General features: G+C 42.8%; 1 protein-coding gene across 3 annotated transcripts in view; it reads right to left on the bottom strand.

The window, feature by feature from the left end:
* slc7a11 (solute carrier family 7 member 11) overlaps positions 1-22,848 on the bottom strand; it is a 50,475-nt gene extending 27,627 nt beyond the window's left edge. Inside the window, exons 1-3 of one of the 3 annotated variants that reach the window (XM_026182061.1) lie at positions 22,426-22,848; positions 2,232-2,358; positions 102-217 (exon numbers count right to left, since the gene is read on the bottom strand). In XM_026182061.1, coding sequence (XP_026037846.1) covers positions 102-217; positions 2,232-2,358; positions 22,426-22,687 — 505 coding nt within the window. In that variant the 5' untranslated portion in view covers positions 22,688-22,848. Of the gene's footprint in view, positions 1-101; positions 218-2,231; positions 2,359-3,931; positions 4,065-22,425 lie in introns of those variants that run through there. The other 2 variants (XM_026182051.1, XM_026182069.1) reach the window with 2 other exon arrangements.
* Between the last annotated feature and the right edge of the window lie 672 nt (positions 22,849-23,520).

Raw genomic sequence — 23,520 nt, forward strand, 5'->3', positions numbered from 1 at the left:
GCTATTTACCCGAGCTATTTACAACACCCTTCACAACAATTCACTAAGATAACATCTGGGCATATTATAACACTCCTTATTACAGTAGCAAAGGTATATACTTAGGCCAATGGCTGTGGCCAGTTTGACAGCCAGGGGGGGGATACCACATGGCATGAACAGAGGTTCCAGGATGTACTGACCAAAGGCCAGAGAAATGACCGCCATGCCTGCAGGCCTGCAAGATGCAACCAAATATGTCAGTTTTTATATTAACATTAATTTATATAACCTTAGGTAACATTCATAGTTCCATAAAAGATTATCACTTATGTTTCCAGCCTTGTAGAGTTTTTTAGTCACCTTCAACTACAGCTTTGTTTCATTTTCTGCATCTTCACCTTTGGCAGTCTCATCAAGTCAGTACAGCAAAAAAGACATGGTTCTAGAGCTAACACTGAAGGTGGTGACCAAAATCAAAGCTAATACAAAGCAAATACATGACTTCGATTCATTGCAGCTGGACATGAAACAAAGAAATGCAGTAGTGGGTATGGGAAAACAAGCATCTGTTAGATGGCAGCATATTTGTTATATTTGTTTTTGTGATATACATTTTTAAAAGCAAGTGAAACACAAAAGTCACAAAAATGAAATCAAAGGATCTCAGTTTGATGGGTTTTTAACCCAGCATAATACAGCTGATGCTGAAAGATCCAACATGACTTCATAGAAAGTTATGAAATATGTGACAAGACTTCTTAGAAAAAAATTACTTGGTGATGGTACATGTGTTAGATCATAAATAAGTAAAAAAAAACGTTTACTTATACAGCACATTTCACAGACTCTGGTCTATTTAAAAGCTTTCTCAAATAAATACGATCGTGGTGATTTCCAAGCCGGCTTTCACATCCCACTGTAAGTCCCACTGTAGCAGGTATAACGATCGGAGTTTGTTTGTAATATCAGATGGGCAACTTCCTAGACATAACATTTCCATAATCACATCCTCATGTGTGCACAGTAGTAGGCTTGGTTTCAATATGAATGAAACAATACTGGCTAGTCCCAAAGGCTCAGCTTCTGGCTCATCTGTATTTCCCTCTTCATTTCCCACAGCAGTCACTGCAGCCGGGGAAATCGCTCTTTGTCCCCCTCATTCTTGTTTTCATTCTCTGCCTCCCTCTCTGTTCATTTCCCATGGTTTCCATTCAGTCCTTGTAGCCTGAGGGTAGCATAAGATTGTGCAGCTCCAAATAGCCAGTAGACTGGTTTGTACTGCTTCACCTTGTCTGTGTACACATTTACTTCCATAGAGCATTTTTTCAACTCTGTGGTACAAAGTAAACTTAGTGTCACATGCAGCCATTCAGCTTTTGCTCCCCACCAAACACAGTCTAAGAGATTATGTATACACCATTTTTTTGTAAAATAGACACTACACAATATTTGCAACACATTAGGTGACTAGAGGCGTACAAGTTGTTTTCTGCTCCTCCACCAATTACAGCAGCATTGACTTGTGTGATGGTGATGATGTAAAAGCCTGAGATTGAGAGAAATTATTTTTGTGCTGATGTGGTATAATCTAAACTAGAGCACCCAAATGCAATAATATATATAATATAATAATAGAAATAATACTGTCATTTAAATTCATCTATAGCTTCTTGTCTTTTCTTCTTAAACTTTTTCATCACCTCCATACAACTTGTTGTATTTTGTGTTGAATAAGTCCCAGTAACTGTACAAACACATACAATTAGACAATTTATATAATCAGATTTATCGTCAACCCGTGGTTACATGTGACACCCCGAGTCTAAACTTTCAATTCAATTCAGTTTTATTTATACTATGTGGTCACTAATGAGCAACAGATCTGTAAATCAAACTGAAAGATAACACTTATAAAGATGTTATGGCAAAGGTCCCATCAGGTTTGATGAGTAACATCAGCTTCCTTTTTGAATCATGTTAATACTCACTTAAGTCCAACATTTGTCTTGTTTAGCTTTGTTTTTGGTCTCCACCAACTACTGACCTGTCACTGACTGCATCTGTCTCTCTGTTTGCTACCGAGTTAGCATTGTATTAAGGCTTTACACTGTTACAGAAAATAGCTGCTTACTGCTGGAACCAGTGACTCTTGCCACCACAAGCAACATCCTTTATATTATACTTTGTGACAAAAAACAATGATTTGTAGAGCTAAAGATTCAGACTTAATTTGAGGCAAAAAGCATTACCTTATAGCAATGAGATCAGCCCATAGTCTTATAAAAGCCATCTGAGGTCCAAACGCTTCCATTATGTATGTGTAATGCCCGCCAGACTTCTTCATGCATGTTCCCAGCTCAGCATAGGACAGGGCTCCTGCAGTGACAGAGGTGACATATTAATCCTAGCTCAGAAACAAGAGGCTAGGTACATACCAGTCCCAGGACTGTTAAACTGTCTCAGAGGTGTACTCTCTCCCCTTTGTGTCCATGATTAGAGCAATGTATTATTGCGCAAGCTGCCTCAGTTCTGTAGCAACATTTTTGAGTGGAAAAAAGCATCACATTTATCCATTTCAGTACAGGCTTGGCAACAGCCATTAGGTGCAGTGGGTCCTGGGTTCCTTCTGGTGCATGACAGTACCTAGCCTCATGCAGGCAATTCCTGGAGAATAAGGGAATTGATACCACTGACGTGACTGACCGTCCGTGCCCTAAACACACACACCCGCCCTCTCACATCATCTATAATTGACTGAGACAGGACTCTTCCAGACACTAAACCAAGGCACAATGTACATTTCAATTCCTTTAATTTTAAATATGTTTATATTGTCTATCCTGTAAAATAGTCAGATATCTATCCATATTAATGTACAGAATTCACCTGCTTGCTGCTACTACTGCACATTCACCCAGTGTATATACTATATGTGTATATATATATATATATATATATATATAATGTTCTTCCTCTACACCCCCCCCCAATTTTTGCACATGTCGAGGAGCGTGTCAGGCTACATTTCACTGTGTGTTATACTTGTATAACTATGCATGTGACAAATAATAAAGAACCTTGAACCTTGAACCATGCTTGCCTGAAATAAAAATCCATAGAACACCTCTGAAAAGTTATGTTTCGGTCCATCTGACACCATCGGGTTGCACCTCAGACTGCAACTCAGACCTCAGATCCTTTCGGGCTGTCTTTGACTTCAGCCCGGTGTAGGCTGATAATGCTCATTTCCATCGAGTGATGTGGCATTCTTTTGTAGAGTTGGATGTCTCGAGACCGGTCTTGGTCTCGAGACCACTTTTACGTGGACTTTTGTCTGGGTCTTGTCTTGGTCTCGACTGACTTTGGTCTCGGTCTTGGTCTCGCTGTTTCGGTCTTCTCAAATCGACATAGTGTTCAGGAGATTTGGAGTCAACCATCAGCGGAGCGGGGGTGGTGGCTTACAGGGCTTAAGCCCGGGTCATTTTTTCAGAGTGTAATTTGTTAGTTAGATGCCTGCCTGACAACTGTATAAAACAAAAACAACACACGAAGCACAGAGCGTACCATCGTAAATTCCCCCTAATTTTGGTATGATCCGAGCTCAGGCACTAGGCGACTGAGCACTAGTGATTAGTGATGTTCGATTCGTGAACGAATCATTCAATACTCGAGAATCACTTTACTGACTCGTGAATCATGATTCACAAGCCCAACTGACTCACTGACTCATCCCTGTTGCTGTTAGCAAGCTAATTCCATTAGTAGAAATATATCTAGCTTATAATTAAAACTGTGGGGGGGAAACAACAGCCAGTTTCTTAACAAAAGCATTTCTGCTCTGAACTGGAAGAAAAAACCTTGAGTAGAAACCTCACATCAAGAAAATAGCTCCTTGGTTCACTGTAGCATCGCTCAGCTAACATGCTAACAGCACATTTGAGTTACTCACCCCCTCCATTCCTGTGCTGAATCGTAGCATAAGCGAATCACTCAGGACTGACTAACCCCCTTCCTTGCTGTGCTGAATCGTAGAGTAAGCGAATCACTCAGGACTCACTCCCTCCCTCCTGGCTCACAGCTCAGACGAGTTGAACGAATCACTGAATCACTCACCCCCTCCCTCCTGGCTCACAGCTCAAACAAGTTGAACGAATCACTGACTCACTCACCCCCTCCCTTCCTGTGCTGAATCGTAGCATAGAGGAATCACTCACTCACTCACCCCCTCCCTCCCGATTCGCAGCTTCTTCTTCTTCTTAGTTAGCACCAACGTTAAGGTACATTAGCGCCCCCTGGTACACAGCTCAGTGGACCCTCATGCTTCATGAGACACACTCACCCCTCCCTCTCGGTTATCAGCTGTTGAAACTCAGAGCGTGTTACCTTGGAAGAGTCGCTCCTTCACCGAAGACGAAATCCGATAGTCTGACTGACACAGTATAACATTCAGTCTACACTTTGTTTTTTTGAAAAGATCATAAGCAGACTTAAGGAAAAAATATATGAACTGCTGCTGCAATAATGTAAGTTAAATAATTAGAAATTCGCTATTTCACTAAATTATTTAGATAAGAAAATATATATGTGACACATTTGAGGAAAATACTAATAATAAAAAAACAGAAAATTCTAAAGGTGTTTGTGTTTTTTTCCACGTGTATGGGGCAAGGGGGCGGTACTACGGTGTTGTTTGCCGGCAGTGCGAGTTAAAGATACGAGGAACAATGGATAGTCATCGAAGAAGCAATATTTGGATGCATTTTCAAATGAAAAGTGCAACACACGCACAATGCAACATTTGCAAGACAGTTTTGTCTTTTCGAGGGGCAAGTACATCAAATATGAGAAGACATCTCAGTAGCAAGCACCCCACAGTCATGCTACAACAACAGCATAGTCAAAACGCAGCTACTAGCATTGGACAACCTAGCAGCCAGCAGCAGGAGCAACAATATTCAACAGCAGCATTATCAACAGCGGTCACATCACCTGTTTATTCCAGCAGCACATCAACAAGTACTCAGAAAGAAAATACAAGCACACACACAGCAGGGCAAGAACAACAATCAGCAAAAAGAAGACAGAGCCAGTCTTACATGGGAGCATTTGTGTCAAGGCCCATGATACCACTTCAGCAGAGCAAGGTTGACCAGGCTCTGGTTAAAATGATTGCCCAAGATTTTCAGCCCTTTTCAATCGTTGATGACAGAGAATTTAGGGAGTTCACCAAGGCACTTGATCCTTCATATGTTCTTCCCAGTAGAAGTACAGTATCCAGACAGCTGATGCCCAATTTGTTTCAGAAGATAAGAGCTGATGTTCAGGAAAAAATCAAGACAGCACCTGCTGTGTGCTTAACAACTGACTGCTGGACCTCCAGCACATCAGCAAGTTACATGTCTGTTACATGCCACTATGTGACCGAGTTTAAGCTGCAGTCAAACTTGTTGGACTGTTTTGAATTAAAAGACAACCATACATCTGAAAACCTGGGTAGAGAGCTGGAAAGCATTGCAACTGAATGGGCCATTATGGAAAAGATAGTTGCATGTGTAAGTGATAGTGCAGCCAATGTCAAGAAGGCTGTGGGTGACATCCTGCACTGGAACCATCTAAATTGTTTTGCACACATTTTGAATTTAATTGTCAGAAAGGGAATCCAGCAGTCTCAAATTCAAGAAATTATTAGAAAGGTAAAAGCAATAACTGAATATACACGCCACAGCACAGTGGCTTCTGCTAAACTGAGAGAGACACAGCAGCAGATGGGACAGCCCCAACTACGACTGAAGCAAGATGTGCCAACCAGGTGGAATTCCACTTATTACATGCTGAAGCGGATTGCAGAAGTGAAGGATCCCCTCATTTCCACCCTGGCCTTGGTAAATCCACAGCTGCAAACCCTGTCACTTGAAGAGTGGGAGATGGTCAAGGAAACCTGTGAGGTCCTGCAGCCTTTTGAGGAAGTGACTGTGGAACTGAGTGCCGAAAGGTATGTTAAAATAGTGTCATAATACATGTATATATTTCATGTTGTGTCATTACATTTGCCTAAACACATTTTTCAATTCTTTCCCAGATAATAGCATTTAAGATGTTTCTTACAACAGCTTATAATTAAATGTAAACTGTAAAATGGTTTTATATGACAATGTATGCTTAATGCACTGCACTGTAACTGCATTAAAACGCATGGAACTATAGTCTTTCCTTTATTTCTCCTCAACAGGTTTGTTACTGGATCAAAAGCCATTTTAATGGCAAGAGGGCTGCAGAGGATTACTGCACACAGACAGAGAAGTCCTTTCATCTATCAGCCAATCCACAACATGGTAGACATCCTCATGGCAGAAATTGTCAAACGGCTGGGGGGGATCGAACAAGTGAGCCTGCTTGCAGATGCTACACTTTTGGATCCCAGGTTCAAGAAGCATGCATTTTTACATGATAGACATGCAGAAGATGCTGTAACAAGAGTTGTGGGAGCTGCATCAAGGTCCTTAAGACCACTGCCACTGGCAACACCCAGCACAGAGGAAGGAGAGGGTGTCCCACAGGCCAGTACTTCCACTGAGACAGTGCCTGTGATTTGGGCCGATTTTGAGGAGCGGGTTGCATCACTGAGGCCAGGAGTCCAAAACCCCTTCACAGAGGCAATGCTGGAGATTAAAGGATTCCTGTCAGAGCCACTCCTACCCCGGACATCTGACCTCCTGGAGTGGTGGAAGTCCCGTGCCACTGTCTTAAAAAAAACCTGCGATATTATGAAGACGAGACTCTGCATAGTGGCAACTTCCGTTCCATTAGAGCGGATCTTTTCAAAGGCAGGACAAATAATTACAGACAGGAGGAACTGCCTCAGCCCTGGAAAAGTTCGGGAGCTTATTTTCCTCAATGCCAATCTGTAAGGGACAATTAATTTTGAAGTGGACTAGTACTTTTGAACACAGTAATCTGTGAATTTTATTTATTTTTATTTATATTTTTGATTTTGATTTTGTTGATTCACATTTCATTTTCTATCTGTCAGAAATTTCATTGATATTCTATTGAAATAAAAATAAATGTTCCCTTTACAAATCTTTATTTTTTGCTCTTTTTTGCTCTATAAAAGAGTTGTTTTTCTTTTTCAATCACTCATCTTAGCATCTTAGGGTTTACATGAAAAGACAAACAAATTAAGTTTGCATGAAAATGTAAATTTTTTGCACTCTCCTAGCAACTGACTCAGTGACTCAAATGACTCAAAACACCCGATTCATTTTGGTGAGTGACTCATTCAAACTCGATTCACTAAAAGGAATCAAATTTACCATCACTACTAGTGATGGGATTTCCAGCTCTTTTTGGAGAACCGGCTCTTTCTGCTCGCCTCACTAAAAAGAGCCGGCTCTTTCGGCTCCGAACCGGCTCTTTAGGTTGTTTTGTTGCTTTAATTAATTTATTATTAACAACAATATAAAATTATGCACAAAAGGAATTACTAATGTAAAAAAAAAGTGGTTTTATTTATATATGTTTATATATAAATATATGCGGTGGCCCCTAGAGACAAAACACGTACGAACTCCAAAGCACATTTCTAGCGTTAACTGAACTTCCAAAACAGAGCTACCTAGATCACTTAAATTACACAATTGAAAGCATATGTGAGAGCCAGTTCTCTAAAAAGAGCCGGAAATCCCATCACTATTCAGCATCACTCTGAGACAGGATATTTCTAACTTTAGAGATGTTGCGCAAATGGAAGAAAGCAGTCTTACATATGTGCTTTAAATATGTGCGTTAAAGGACATGTCCTGGTCAAAAATGACTCCAAGGTTCCTCACAGTGTTACTGGAGGCCAAGGTAATGCCATCCAGAGTAAGAATCTGGTTAGATACCATATTTCTAAGATTTTCAGGGCCGAGTACAATAACCTCAGTTTTATCTGAATTAAGAAGCAGAAAGTTAGCGGCCATCCAGGTCTTTATGTCTTTAAGACATTCCTGCAGTTTAACTCATTGTTGTGTGGTATCTGGCTTCATGGACAGATAGAGCTGGGTGTCATCTGCATAGCAGTGAAAATGTATGCTTTGTCTTCTAATGATGCTGCCTAAGGGAAGCATGTACAATGTAAACAGAATTGGTCCTAGCACTGAACCCTGTGGAACTCCATAATTGACCTCAGTGTGTGAAGAGGACTCTCCATTTACATGCACAAATTGGAGTCTATTAGATAGATATGATACAAACCACTGCAGTACAATACCTGTAATACCTACAGCATGTTCTAATCGCTGTAATAGGATATTTTGGTCGACAGTATCGAATGCTGCACTAAGGTCTAGCAGGACAAGCACAGAGATGAGTTCACTGTCAGAAGCCATAAGAAGATCATTTGTAACCTTCACTAAAGCTGTTTCTGTGCTGTGATGAGCTCTGAAACCTGGCTGAAACTCTTCAAATAAACCATTCCTCTGCAGATGATCTGTTAGCTGTTTGACAACTACTCTTTCAAGGATGTTTGATATGAAAGGAAGGTTGGAGATTGGCCTATAATTAGCTAAGACTGCTGGGTCTAGAGATGGCTTTTTGAGTAAAGGTTTAACTACAGCCAGCTTGAAGGCCTGTGGTACATAGCTGATTATTAGAGATAGGTTGATCATATTTAAGATCAAAGAATTAATTAATGGAAGTTTTGTAGGAATGGGGTCTAAAAGACACGTTGATGGTTCTGAAGAATTAATTATTGAAGTTAACTCAGAAAGATCAATTGGAGAAAAAGAGTCTAACTTAACATCAATGGTACTAAGAGTAGCTGTAGATAATATTACATCTGTGGGATGATTACTGGTAATTTTTTCTCTAATGATAAAAATTTTATTTGTGAAGAAGTTCATGAAGTTATTACTAGTTAACGTTAAAGGGATGGTTGGCTCAACAGAGCTCTGATTGTTTGTCAGCCTGGCTACAGAGCTGAAGAGAAACCTGGGGTTATTCTGATTTTCTTCAATCAGTGATGAATAGTAAGATGTTCTGGCTTTGCGGAGGGCTTACTTATAAAGCAGCAAACTATTTCTCCAGGCTAAATGATGATCCTCTAGATTTGTGACACGCCATTTCCTCTCCAGATTACGAGTCATCTGCTTTAGGGTACGTGTTTGAGAATTATACCACGGAGTCAGGTACTTCTGATTAGAGACCTTAGTTTTCACAGGAGCTACAGTATCCAGAGTCGTACGTAGTGAGGAGGTGATATTATTAACAAGATGATCGACCTCTGTTGGAGTAGTATTCAGATAGCTGCTCTGCTCTGTGTTGGTACAGGGCATTGAAGATGATAACAGTGGGTGGATTATATTCTTAAACTTAGTTACAGCCAATGTTCCCTCTAATTGTTCATGTGTCGGAGCGAACACACAAACTCTCTGAGCGGTCCCTTGGACCACTGTGAGCAACACTAGACGTGTCCGCTGTGGTCACGCCAGCATCAAATCAATCTAAGTTACATGGTTTATTAAAGTAATCAAATTACAGCATTTATGTTAGACTACTTTTAATTAACTGCTTTAGCCCACTTACAACGAAAATTTAAAAAAATATATTTTTCCTGACCTGTGTAGGATGTTAACACTATTGGAAGGAAAATAACTTGAACTCCAATTTTGAAAACACAACTTTCTTTTTTTTTCTATAAAGCTCTGACTTGTATTATGAGTCTGTGGTCTGGGAGAGAGTCTGTAACTCTCTGTCTGCAAAATACAGTAAATAATGACCAATGTTGGGCAATTAATTATAGTTACTTCTTCAAAAAAGTAACTGAGTTATGCAAACAACAAAGTTTTTTGCAGCTGTTTACCTAAAAATGCAGCCAAGATGTTTTTAAATAAACATTTCACACTATTTACAGAACAATCAGCTGTTCTGCATCAAATCTGATGCCACACAAATTATTTGTGTCACTGCAAAAATAATTTCTGTCCACTATGAGATGAAGGAGAACAACAGCCTGATACCTGCAGGCCTGACAACAGGAGATGTATCACTGCTGTAACACCTGTAACATTCAGCAGTCGCCTCATTGTTCTGACACACACAACAAAACTATTGACTACACTACACACTAACTACACAAGATTTGCGCTAAACGTCGCAAATCTCTCACATCTCAAAACACCGCTGTCACTCCTACAACTTCCCCCTTCCTAAACAACTAAATGCTATGTTGCCATATCATTTTTCTATTGGTCGACATGGTACATTTTTTGACCAACAGGAAAGGCTGGGGTTTCTTTGGGTTTTGTTCTTGTTCACAGGCGGAGAGCGTTTTTGAGCATTTTCCTTATAAAACACAGTTTTTACCATTTCTTCCCGCAGTAAATATAAACAACGATAGTATTCAGGAAGAAACCAAACATTGCTATGTGGAGCGAATAAATAAAAGTATATTTACGGTGGCCCCTCTGTGCTTGTTTCCAAAACCTTGTCTTCTGACTTTTTTCTCTTCCTTTCAGATCACTGATGTTCTTTATTTTTCCCTCTTTCACTCTATTTGTCCATCTTTCCCTTTATGAGAAACTCTTTCTTCAACTCAGGCTGGCTGTTAATGTTTTCTCTCCTTCTTTTTTGATCATCCCTGTTCCTTCTCTTTCGTTCCTCTACTGACAGCTTCCCCTTTGCTATTTTAGCCTGAAATGTACCATTTTGTAATCACTATAATTTTTCTGAACCTTGTGCTTTTTCACAGATTAAGGATGAATATTCACAACACAATTATGCATTAAGCAATAGAAATGCTATCCAGCCATTAAGTTTGATGTCATTAGCTGTTTCCAGGTCCAAACTCCGCTGCAGATCCCAAAGTCAAAGGAACTCTGCGGCATCACTGAGAGATACAAACTCTCTAAATTCTTTCATCTTTAATAAAATGATCAGTGTGGCTCTACCAGGTGTAACATCCAGGTATCCATGAAGACAGAATATATGAAATTTAACAGAGTTAAAGTTAGATTGCTTGTTTCCACCTGAACATGATACACCAGCTCTGCTATCACTTCCAACATAAATGGAGACAGAAAACTAAACTGCAGTGACTATTGTCAGGTTACTGAAGTTGGGCTAGCTGGTATATAATGATGTGCTATGTGATCGTTAGCGACACAGCTATCTTAGCATAACATAAACACAGTGAAGCTGGAGGATGAACGCTAACTTTTTTCCACTTGATAAAAGTTAACGTGAGGGTTCGCGATGGTTAGGCTGACAGTGATCACTGGCTGCTTTTAGGGGCTTGTTCAGATGTAATAGAACAAGATAAAAGCATTAAAACATTTTAACAGCACAACAGGCTTAATAAACACAGTAGTTTGGGCCCGGAAGCAGGATTCATCCATCATCACTTAAAGAACAGCTCTCGGGCACAGCTAGCTCAGTAGATGCCACATGATTGAAAGGTTGGGCGTTCAAATACAACGAACAGCGGCTATCCTGCATTGGCAGTGTTGGGAAGGTTACTTTTAAAATGTATTCCATTACAGAATACAGAATACATGCCCCAAAATGTATTCTGTAATGTATTCCGTTACGTTACTCAATGACAGTAAGTTAGCTTAGCACAACAACAACAACAACGAAAAGGCGCTCTCTCACCCAGGAAACACACAGTCGCAGAGAGAGAGAGAGCGTCGCCCTGTAACCATGGCAACCGTAATCCTGCCGCCTGGAACAACAGAACGTAGCTGTCAAACAAAACCCAAACAGTCCTGACCCGCGACAAAATGGAACAGGAAAGTACCGCAGTGTAATCCATTTATTTCAACAAAGTAACTGTATTCTGAATACCACCTTTTTAAACGGTAACTGTAACGGAATACAGTTACTCATATTTTGTATTTTAAATACGTAACGGCGGTACATGTATTCCGTTACTCCCCAACACTGTGCATTGGTAGCTGCCCACTGCATCACTGAGTGAATTGGTTAAATGCAGAGGACTAAGCATTTTCCTACAGGATCAATAATGTATACATAAACAATGAGATTCAAGATAATACAAATTTGATAATATTTGACACATTTGTGAAGCAGAAATATCAGTAAAGTACACAGGAGGTAATATATCTGAAATATTAGTAAAAAATAACTTATAATTGATAATATAATTGATGAATAGCACACTTTTGTGGCATTTGTCAACACCATTAGAAAAAGGGTCAACACCGTCAGACCAAAATCCTGATGGTGTTGACATCACCGACTTTCTCTCATAACACATGTTTATCTGACAGAAGCCATCTTGTTTTTCATCAGCTGCTTATGGCCTCTACAATCTACCTAAATGAGGCTCTTTTTACAAGAAAAAAAATTTAAATCTTGCATTTCATCGACTTTGGTGTTGACGCACTATGGTTGTGACACAGAGTTTTATCAGAAAGGTGCGCAATAAATGAAATAAAAACAAACAAATTATCACAGCAGTGACCTCATGGCATGTGTATCAAACAGGAAGTGGTAAAGGGGTCCTCAGAGTGTAAGCTGCCCACAATAATTCCTGATTTTTTTGTACTTTTAAAAAAATCTGACGGTGTTGACAAAAACTCTGGACACGATTTTAATCACTTAAAAAATATTTAAAAATAAATTTTCAATTGCATATTTTGATATTATATAAGGTATTGACTTAAATACTTAGTGATGAGAGCCATGATGTTAAATTTTACATTACTTTTAATTTTTTTTTCTGTATTGTAATATTATCACACCTGCTTCTGGACAATGGATTTTTAAGGTACTGGTAATGAATTGTACCATTTAAAATAAATATATATTTATAAAAAATGCAAAATTGTAGTTTTGTTGTATAAACATTGCCTTGGTTTGTCATGGTCCTGGGCCATGTTGGCCCAGTATTCTTAGTTTCCTGTATTTTTGTATTCCTTTTTTAGGCCATGTTTCCTGAGTTGCCCTGTTGTGTTGTTCCCTAAGTGTATTCATGAGCCCTGCTCCTCCACCAGTCTCTGAATGAAGGTAACGAAAACATAACTAGTTATCCTGACATGACTTCTGTCTTCCTGGAGGTAATAAACAAGGTGATTTTGAACTGTTTTGCTCCAGCACCATTACCTCCACTCAGGAGATGGAGGCTGAGATCAGGGTTAACGTGACACCATTTTCTCCTGTCTCTGTGAACTCATCACTAGATAAGATTTTGGCCCCGACCAATGGTGTTACCTCCCACTCTCAGCCTGAAGTGTCACCTGCTTCAGTTAATGGTTCAAGTACCGTTTTACCCGTATCTGTCTCTCCACTCAATGTAGCTATCACTCTGAAGCCACAGATCACTACGGGTGCAGGTTCCAACACACACATTCATCCAACACATCACAGTCATGCTACCACGGTGCCATTGGTTAGGTCCATACCTGTGTATTCACTGTTTTTCCAGGAGTCAGCTCCTGATGATCTGAGCCTTGTTTTTGTGGATCGAGTGGCAATTCTTGTTTTCCGTAGGGTTGTACCAGCTCCTCTGAGCCGCACACTACCATCGATTAAATCCAACCAGCTTATGTTGACCTCTCCTGGGGTTACAGAGACAGGGCCATTAACCTTTGAGCCACTTTGGACTGATGCAGACTCTGGGTACCCTATGATTGCTGGCTCAGAACTGGTGGTCACTACCACTGTTCACTTCATGGTCTTTTGTGCCAAGATATTAAGCCCTATAGACTGTTTTTCACCTGCTCTCTCTCTCTCTGGGATTGTGCTTCAGCAGCCTGTGTTTCCTCAGCTCCTAGTCCAGCCAGGGGCCTCCATAACTGTTTGTCCTGCGTCTGCTGTTGGACTCCCGGGTGTGCCTATCCGGCACCCTGCGGCGACACCACCGCTTCACGTCACATCAGCTGGAGGGTCCGAGGGTCCCGTCCGACAGCCGTTTCTCATCTCCGCTGGCGGCTCTGGTCAGCCCGGCCAGCACCTCCTCGTCTCCGCTGGGGGTTCAGGGGAACGCCTCCAGCCGCTCTTTGTCTCTGCTGGCGGCTCTGCTCAGCCTAGCCAGCACCTCCTCGTCTCCGCTGGAGGGTCCGAGGGGCCCGTTCAGCCGCCTGTCTCCGCTGGAGGGTCCGAGGGGCCCGTTCAGCCGCCTGTCTCCGCTGGAGGGTCCGAGGGGCCCGTTCAGCCACCTGTCTCCGCTGGAGGGTCCGAGGGACCTGTTCAGCAACCTTCCTCGTCAACTGGGGGGCCCGAGGAGCCCGTCCAGCCACCAGCTGCTCCATCAGCTGCAGCCTCGGAGTCCCCGTCCCCAGCTTCCACGCCGCCGCCAGCTGCAGCCTTCGTGTCTCCACCCATGCCGTCGCCATGTTGGCCCAGTATTCTTAGTTTCCTGTATTTTTGTATTTCATTCCTTATTTAGGCCATGTTTCCTGAGTTGCCCTGTTGTGTTGTTCCCTAAGTGTTTTCCCTTCATGACTCTTACCCCCTGTGTGCCCCTCTGTGTATTCATGAGCCCTCGTCTCTCTTTGTGTTTATTCCCTGTTTCCCCTGCCCGTTATATGTCTATGTTCTCCCTGTGCTCTCTCTCTCCTCCGGTCTGAACCCCCATGCACTTCCTGTTTTACTTTGTGCCTCTCGCGCCTGTATACGTCATGTTATGTTCACCCCGCCCTGTCTCGTTATGGTTATCTATGTCAGCCGTGTCCCCGTGTGTTCCCACTTCCCTCGTTTACCCTCTGTGTATTTATGTCTGCGTCTCCCTCAGTTCTGTGTCGCGTTCTCCCTCATGCTAAGTGGATTTCCCTGTGTCTCTCTGCGAGTGTTAGTTTATGGTTCCCAGTTTAAGTTTTGTATTTTCTGTGATCTGCCTTCCAGCATTAAAGCTGTGATTTTGAGTTTATCCCCTGAGTCCGTGAGTTTGCATTTTGGGTCCTCATCCTGCCTGCCACACAGCGAGCCATGACATGGTTTGTCTTTTAGGCAGTTGGGTAACACTTGTATGCATATTTTTAACCACAAAATTGGGTTTTATCTGCTGGACATGTTTTGTCCCTTATCTCAAGAATCACTGATGTTCCAAGATGGCGCGGCCACGTCCAGACGCCTTCCTGACCGCTCCGCTCCGACTATCCACTTTTCTTGTTTTTTACTTATTTTTTGCTCTGGTTTACATCCCAAAATCCTCTAGTCTTATAGTATACGACAGCGGATCACTTGTAAACATCGGTGCCAAGGTTGCACATCTAATCTTGGACACTTTTAAACCTGACCCTTCCTGGCCGCCAGAGATTCTACGCGGCGCGGAGAACAACAAAGGACGGGCCGCTCATCCGAGGCACAGAACAAAAAAGCGCCGGGGAAAACGCGCTGGTATTAGGAACAGACTGAGACAGCAGGCGCATCGCGCACCACTGCCCAGTATCCTACTGGCCAATGTACAATCCATGGAGAACAAGCTCGATGGCCTAATAGCAAGGGTCACCTTCCAAAGTGACATGAGGGACTGCAACATTCTGTGCTTCACGGAGACATGGCTGTCCCCCACCGTGCCGGACCAGGCCGTAACTTTGTCGGATTCATTCTTTGTGCTCCGCGCGGACAGAACGGCAGAGTCGAACAAAACCAAAGGTGGAGGAGTGTGTTTCATGGTAAACAAAAAGTGGTGTGATGCCAGGAGCATTTCTACTCTCTCCAGCGGCTGCTCGCCACATCTGGAGTTCCTGAGCATTAAGTGCCGCCCTTTCTATCTGCCCCGTGAGTTCACCTCAGTCATCGCCACGGCGGTCTACATCCCACCCCAAGCGGACACAGGTATGGCTCTGTCCGAATTACATGATGTGCTGAGCTCGCTTCAAAACAAGGACCCGGGCACAGCCCTCATTGTAGCAGGAGACTTTAACAAAGCGAACCTCAGACAAGTCATGCCAAACTTTTACCAGCATGTCTCGTGTCCAATGAGAGGGGATCGGATTTTGGATCACTGCTACACGCCATACAAGCAGGGCTACAAAGCTGTCTCACACCCGGCTTTTGGGAAGTCTGACCACAACGCCATCTTCCTCATTCCCCAGTATAAACAAAGCATACGGAGGGAAGACGTGACCACGAGGGAGGTACAACGGTGGACTGCCCAATCAGAAGCTACGCTACAGGACGCACTCAACGACGTAGACTGGGACATGTTCAGAGTATGCGCAGTCGACATCAACGAGTTTACGGAAGTAGCAGTATGCTTCGTCAATATGCTAGCGGAGGAGATTATCCCCACTGCCAGAGTCACCACATTCCCAAACCAGAAACCGTGGATGGACAGATCGATCCGCACTGCTATAAACGCCAGGACCGCCTCCTACAACGCGGGTCTCGCCACTGGCGATATGAGCGCCTACAAAGCGGCCTCATACGGCGTGCGGCGCGCGGTGAGAGATGCCAAACGCAGGTACCGGGAACGTGTGGAGTCCCGCTTCCACCAGGGCGACACACGGAGTATGTGGCACGGACTACGCACCATTACGGACTACAAAGCCAGGGACACTGCGCCGATCAACGCCGACTCTGCCCGTTTCGAGGTTAGCCAGGCGGCTAATGCTATCTACCGCCTGGCTACCGAGGACAGTGACGTCATCAGCGAGAGACCGGTGACCAGCATCGCGGAGCATGACGTCCGAGCGGCGCTGAGGAGAGTGAACACAAGGAAAGCGGCGGGGCCAGACGGCATCACCGGCCGTCTGCTGCGCTGCTGTGCTGACCAGCTAGCAAGTGTGTTCACTTACATCTTCAACGAGTCCCTGGCGAAGTCTGTGGTCCCCACATGCTTCAAAAGATCCACCATCATCCCTGTGCCCAAGAACAGCAAACCCTCATCCCTGAACGATTACCGGCCAGTTGCACTGACCTCGGTAGTAATGAAGGTGTTTGAGAGGCTGCTGAAGAACATCATCTCCTCCTCCATCCCAGACACCACAGATCCACTGCAGTTCGCCTACAGATCCGCTGCAGTTCGCCTACAGATCCAACAGATCCACAGAGGATGCCATCGCCCACGTCCTACACACCACTCTCAGCCACGTGGACAAGAAACAGGGTAACTATGTGCGAATGCTGTTTGTTGATTACAGTTCAGCTGGGGTGGCTGTAGCTCAGGTGGTAGAGCAGGTCATCTACTGATCGGAAGGTTGGTGGTTCGATTCCCGGTTTCCCCTAGTCTGCATGCCAAATATCCTTGGGTAAGATACTAACCCGAAATTGCTCTCCGATGCATTCATCGGAGTATGAATGTGTGTGAATGTCAGTTGTGCTTGTGCGAATGGGTGTGAATGGGTGAATGCACAAGTTGTGTAAAGCGCTTTGAGTGCTCAGAATAGTGGAAAAGCGCTATATAAGAACCAGTCCATTTACCATTCAGCGTTTAACACAATAGTGCCCTGCAGACTGTTCACAAAGCTGAGGGATCTGGGACTTAACAGCCGTCTGTGTGCATGGGTGTTGGACTTCCTCACTGGCAGAACTCAGGTGGTGAGGGTGGGCAGGTGCTTCTCCAACAGCAACACCATCAACACAGGAGCACCTCAGGGATGTGTCCTCTCGCCACTGCTCTACTCCCTCTACACTTCAGACTGTGTGGCCACCCATGGCTCCAACACCATTGTGAAGTTTGCTGACGACACAGTGGTGTTGGGTGCCATCTCCAACAACGATGAGGCGGCCTACATGGATGAAGTGAAGAATCTGGCATCGTGGTGCCAGGACAACCACCTCCAGCTGAACGTCAGCAAGACCAAGGAGCTGGTGGTGGACTTCAGAAGGGGTCAGCACAGAGACTACAAGCCCATTATCATCAATGGAGCTCCAGTGGAGAGGGTGCAGTCCTTCAAGTATCTTGGTGTCCACATCTCCTCAGACCTGACATGGGCTGCCCACATTCAGGTCCAGACCAAAAAGGCTAGGCAGCGCCTGTATCACCCACGACAACTGAGGAAGTTCAGGGTCTCTCCAAAGATCCTCAGGATTTTCTATACAGGCGCTGTGGAGAGCATCCTCACACAGAACATGACATCGTGGTTTGGGAACAGCTGTGTGAAGGACCAAAAAGCTCTCCAGAGAGTGATCCGTACAGCAGAACGCTGCTGCAGGATTGCTCCCCCCCTGCTTCAGGACACCTACACCAGGAGATGCCGGACTAGAGCAGCGCAGATACTGAAGGACCCGTCCCATCCTGGCAACAAACTGTTCCAACTTCTGCAATCTGGTAGAAGGTTCCGCATCTTCCGGGCAAGGACAGAGAGACTCAAGAGGAGCTTCTCTCCTCAAGCCATCCGTGCCCTAAACACACACACCCACCCTCTCACATCATCTATAATTGACTGAGACAGGACTCTTCCAGACACTAAACCAAAGCACAATGTACATTTCAATTCCTTTAATTTTAAATATGTTTATATTGTCTATCCTGTAAAATAGTCAGATGTCTATTCATATTAATGTACAGAATTCACCTGCTTGCTGCTACTACTGCACATTCACCCAGTGTATATACTATATGTGTATATATATATATATATATATAATGTTCTTCCTCTACACCCCCCCCCCCCCCCCAATTTTTGCACATGTCGAGGAGCGTGTCAGGCTACATTTCACTGTGTGTTATACTTGTATAACTATGCATGTGACAAATAATAAAGGACCTAGAACCTAGAAAAAAGTTTTGTTTCACTTCCATTTCTTCCTGTAGCATGTTGAAGCTCTACTTGGAACTTTGTTAGCCAGTTCTCAGGTGGTCTTAAACTTTATTGGGACTGGATTAATCTCTGACTCTCTCCCACAGCAGGTATTTGTCCTGTGTTCCTCCCCTCAACCCCAATCAGACCTACCCCCCCCCCCCCCCCCCCCCCCGCCCCCTCCAGTTCTGCTGGAGCTTTCTTCATGTTAAAAAGACGTTTTTACTTCCGGCTCGCTCAAAGGAGGTCATGCAATAGTTGTGGTGTTCATTATTACATGTCAGGATGATTGGCTAATATGTCCTGTGGTTAATGGTCAAATCAGAATTGATACATCTCGTAAGTTCTGGTGGTTGTTAAGTTCACTGAGAGTCTGAAAAATTACATAATTCAAGTGTTATCTTTCTCAAAGAAACCAAGCAATTATGTATATTTACATATTGCACAAGGTAACAAACCCATGAGCACATCTGTCATTTTTTTTCAAAGATTTGAAAATGAATTGAGAAATCATTAGTGCACACAATTAAAACCAGGAAGTGAAGAATTGCCCAACTGTTGAAGGTGGAGCCAGGAGAGCCCCCGGGCAGAGGTTTTGTCTGTGTTCGCCCATGTCCATCTCTGTTGACCTCTGGCCTGCATGTGCTTTAGGCAAAGACCGCAGTGGAGCTTCAGCTCTCCTTTGTTGGACTTGCACTGCTGTGGGTATTCAACAACAGATTCTGCTCTTCTCCAGTGTTTTTTTAGTCTTTTTGTTCCCAATAAGACTCTGACCAGTCAGAACTGAATTCAGGATTAGACTGCAGATTCTGACCTGACTAAACAGCCTGTAGGCATAGCACATCCTCTGTGTAACATGACAGAGGCCACATTTTGGCATGGACATGCAGATGACAGGCGGAAGTGCTGCTGTAAAGGTCCTTGGGTTTCAATACTTGAGATCATCATTGACAGCAAATGAGTTATGTTCATGTGTAAAATGAGTTTGTCCATTTACATTTCTAGAAACTGCATAAATATGTCTGTAACTTCTAAACAGTCAGTGCAATGTTTTTGTTAAACCCTTCAATTAAACTGAAACTCTGTATTTCAATCACATCCTGACTGTTTGATTTGAAATCCACTGTGGTGCTGAAGACAAAGCTACAAATACGCATAGTTAGGTCCATATATGTTGGAGCGAGACACAAAGTGTGAGAATATTCAGAATAAGTCGCAGAATCACAGCAATCATGCAGGAAAAAAGTTTTATAAGTGTTGATGCTGTGTGACTTTTACAGTCTCCAACAGTGAGTTATCAGGTCACTGTGTATGTGTAGCCATGTTTACAGCGATGCTGTGAAGCAGACTGAAGTTTGACTGAGACTTGAAGATCAGACCCAAGTTAGTGAGTTCAGCCCTGATGGCTGCCATAAAACTTTACTCTGAAACATTCAGCTCATGGTTTGAAGCAGATTTTTGTGGCTGTGAGCAGGGGCGGAGCGGAGGGGTGGCTTACGGGGCTTAAGCCCGGGTTGTTTTGTCAGAAGCCCGGGGTATTTTGGAGTGTAATTTTTTCATAGTTAGATGCCTGGCTGACAACTGTATAAAACAAAAAGTACACACAATATTCGAAGCACATAGTGCACACTGTGGGAATTTACGACTGTGCGTGAATCCCCCCCTGATATTGGTATGATCCAAGCTCAGGCACTAAGCGACTGAGCGAGGGGGCGGGGGCAGCTGCTGCCCGTGAGTGCGCTGTTGGAGAGACGGAGCCAGCCATACTAAGGAGAGCTTAAGTTTGAGCAGGTACCAAAGCAAATCATTCGTACCGTACAAATAATGTAAATATGACGGTGCATCACGAAAGATTGATATGAAACTGATCACTTGACCAATATTACGTTACTTGCTCTTCAAGTGAATCAACAAATGGCGAAATGAAAAGCCGAACAAATGCTATTTTTTTTTAGAGTCTTAGCTTACGTGTGTTTATTTCATATTTTCAGTTCTTACCCTCCCGACTAAATCGGTTTCAGTTATGTACTGAAACATAAGAATGGACATTCGAGGGTTCTTTCAAAGAAAAAACTCAGGTAAATGTTATTTTATATATTATGCTTTGTATGTTGTTCAGTATATTTCTATGCAAAACAAGAGGGATTTCAGTACACAGCAGGATATTCACATTTGTAACCAGATATTTACATACACTTTAGGGAGAAAACATAAAACATTTTTACTGTACAACATCAATTTAGAGTAAATTTTTGTTTTAGATAAATATTGAAATATATTTTGAATTAGTTAAATTTCAGAATAAAGAGAGACAGAGCTATTTTTATCACTTTCATCAAATTTAGGAGTACATGTACACTAAATTTATTGTTAATTAATAAGAAAACTCCAGACGATTCCATTCTGAGCTGAAGAAGCTTCTGATAGGTTAGTAGAGTCCATGTGAGTAAACTGGTGGCACAGCTGTGGATGCATATAAGGCAAAACACAGAGCCTGTTTCTTTGACATGGGAAAATCAAGAGATGTCAACCAAAACACCAGGAAAAGAACTGTGGAGCTCCATAAGTGTGGCTCAAGTTTGAATACAATTTGGTGCCATTTGCAATTAAGAAATACAGATAGTTTCTCTCTTTACTCTTAAAGTTAACAAATATGTTTTTATATTTATCAATCTAAAGAAATAAACATTTAGTCTGATTTGATGTTACAATTAAAAAAGTGTTTTTATCTGAAGAGTAAATATCTGGTTTCAACTGTATATTTGATGATTGTCAGCACAAAGAGGGAGAGAGAGGAGAACGAGGACAGAACAGATGAACAAGAGCAGGTGAGACACACATGTTAGTCAAATGGTTGTTTACCAAAAGTATCACCGTATCACAGGTCCTCATGTATCTCGTACCTAGTGTTTCTTTTTAGGTTTGTTATTTTTCAAATTCTGTATTTATTAAGTTATGCAGGCTTGTTTGCACAACAAGGCTAAATAATTATATAAACTTTTCTCAATCTAAATAGTGGACTTTGGTAGAATTAAAAAAACAAGTGTAGTGCAGGTCTATGATGATTTTTAGTGCTACTATCATCTAGTTCTGATTCTGGTTCTGTCTTGGTTAAGTCCTCAGTAGTCCTGATTTTGAACTGTTGTAGTCCTGTTTTAATTCTGGATCAGTTCTGGGTCTGGTTGAATTGGGGTTTAGTCCTCATGTCTTGATACAGCCCTGACCTTGTTCTGCCTTGCTGCTTAATTAAAAAACTAGTTTAAGGTGTCCTGCACATGTGATATATATTTTTCCCTATATGAAGTCATTCTTTTTTGAACAGAGCCTATTAATCTTTCAGTCATTTCTACACACCCCCCCCCCAAAAAAAAAAAAAAAAATCCCACATGCATACTACTCTTTGGGCTAAGCCCCGGGTGTTTCAAATGTCTGGCTCCGCCTCTGGCTGTGAGATGAGCCTTTATATTAAAATCATCACTACACTTCTGATATTTGCATTAGTGAACTGTAAAATAGCAGCTTTAGCACAGAAGAAGCTTACTCGACGGTTTCAATACTGACAGTGTTTTTGGCAGTGATGGTTACATCTCTTCTTTTTTAATCTTACTTTATACAGAAAACAAATGACTTCTGTTTGTTACTTTTCTGACTTCTTTTTATGTCTGTTGTTAAATCTCTACAGCCACAAACAGTTTTCTGAAGCTCCACCAGTATATTACAAGAGCAGAACTCCTCTGCTCATATTCCAACTCACCAAAGAGGGACAGCACGCCACAGGCAATCCACACCAGCAGGGACACTCCCACACTTCCGGAGTGCTTCAGGATTCCCTTTGGTGAGATGAAGATCCCGGCTCCGATGATGGTCCCAATGATGATGGAGATGCCTCGGAGCAGGGTCACCTTCTTCCCCAGTTCTACCTTTCCGTCCTCACGCTTGAGTTCTGTCCCGTTTGAGGAAGCTTTGTGTCCATTTGCTGCAGTTTCTCTGTGAGCAGATGCAGAGCTTCCAGTCATCTCTGTACACAGTGCCTACCACGCTTCTTCTCTTTATGAATGCTCTGTCTGTGACTGCAGACACCCCGTCTTTGTGACTGAAAGTTACAAAACTCTGAGTTAAGACTAAAGGCCAGGCAGGCCGTGCTCTCTATCTCTCTCTCCTCCCACCCACCAACCTTCACTCTGCCCTCCCTCTCTCTTATCTCTCTCACTTACGTCTCACTTTCCTGCCCGGCTGTCTACCCTTTGACATCACCAAACTTTTCTCTCCTTTCTTTCTTCTCTGCACTGCTGTCTCACCCTGAGTTTGCCTTCCTGCAGCCCCTCTTGTGTAAATCCTGGCTCACGTCAGTGAGGTGTTGCTCTGTTGGGTAATCATGACACAGCAAACTGTTTTTCAACACAGACTCACTCGTTTCCTCATCTCCACCCCTTATCCAATTTCTCTTTTGTCTAATTTCCTCTTGTAATTCAACATCCTCCTCTTTTTATTAACATGACGACACAGGTCTGTAACCTGCCCTGGGATGATTTCAATCGAGGCGAGCAGGTAAAACCAGCTTTCCTGGGACAGCAGCAACTTCAAAGAGCTATACAAACTGCTTTACTTCGAGGTGACCATGGTACTCAAGGGAACAGAAAATAAGGAAGTACTAGAAACCCTGTAAGGGCTGGTGAAACACTGCTCTGTTTTATGTAAAATCAAAGTTAGCTACTGAACATGCATATCATTGTTTTCACTGCTAATCAAATTATCATGTAAGAAAACAAAGGCACAGGAATAAAAAAGGCTTTCTGCGTCTTTCTCTTCCCATTCTGCTGCCTTGTGAAACAATCCTGCTTCTCTGTTT

This window comes from Astatotilapia calliptera, chromosome 2 (genome assembly GCF_900246225.1).
Source record: "Astatotilapia calliptera chromosome 2, fAstCal1.2, whole genome shotgun sequence".
Lineage (NCBI taxonomy): Eukaryota > Metazoa > Chordata > Actinopteri > Cichliformes > Cichlidae > Astatotilapia > Astatotilapia calliptera.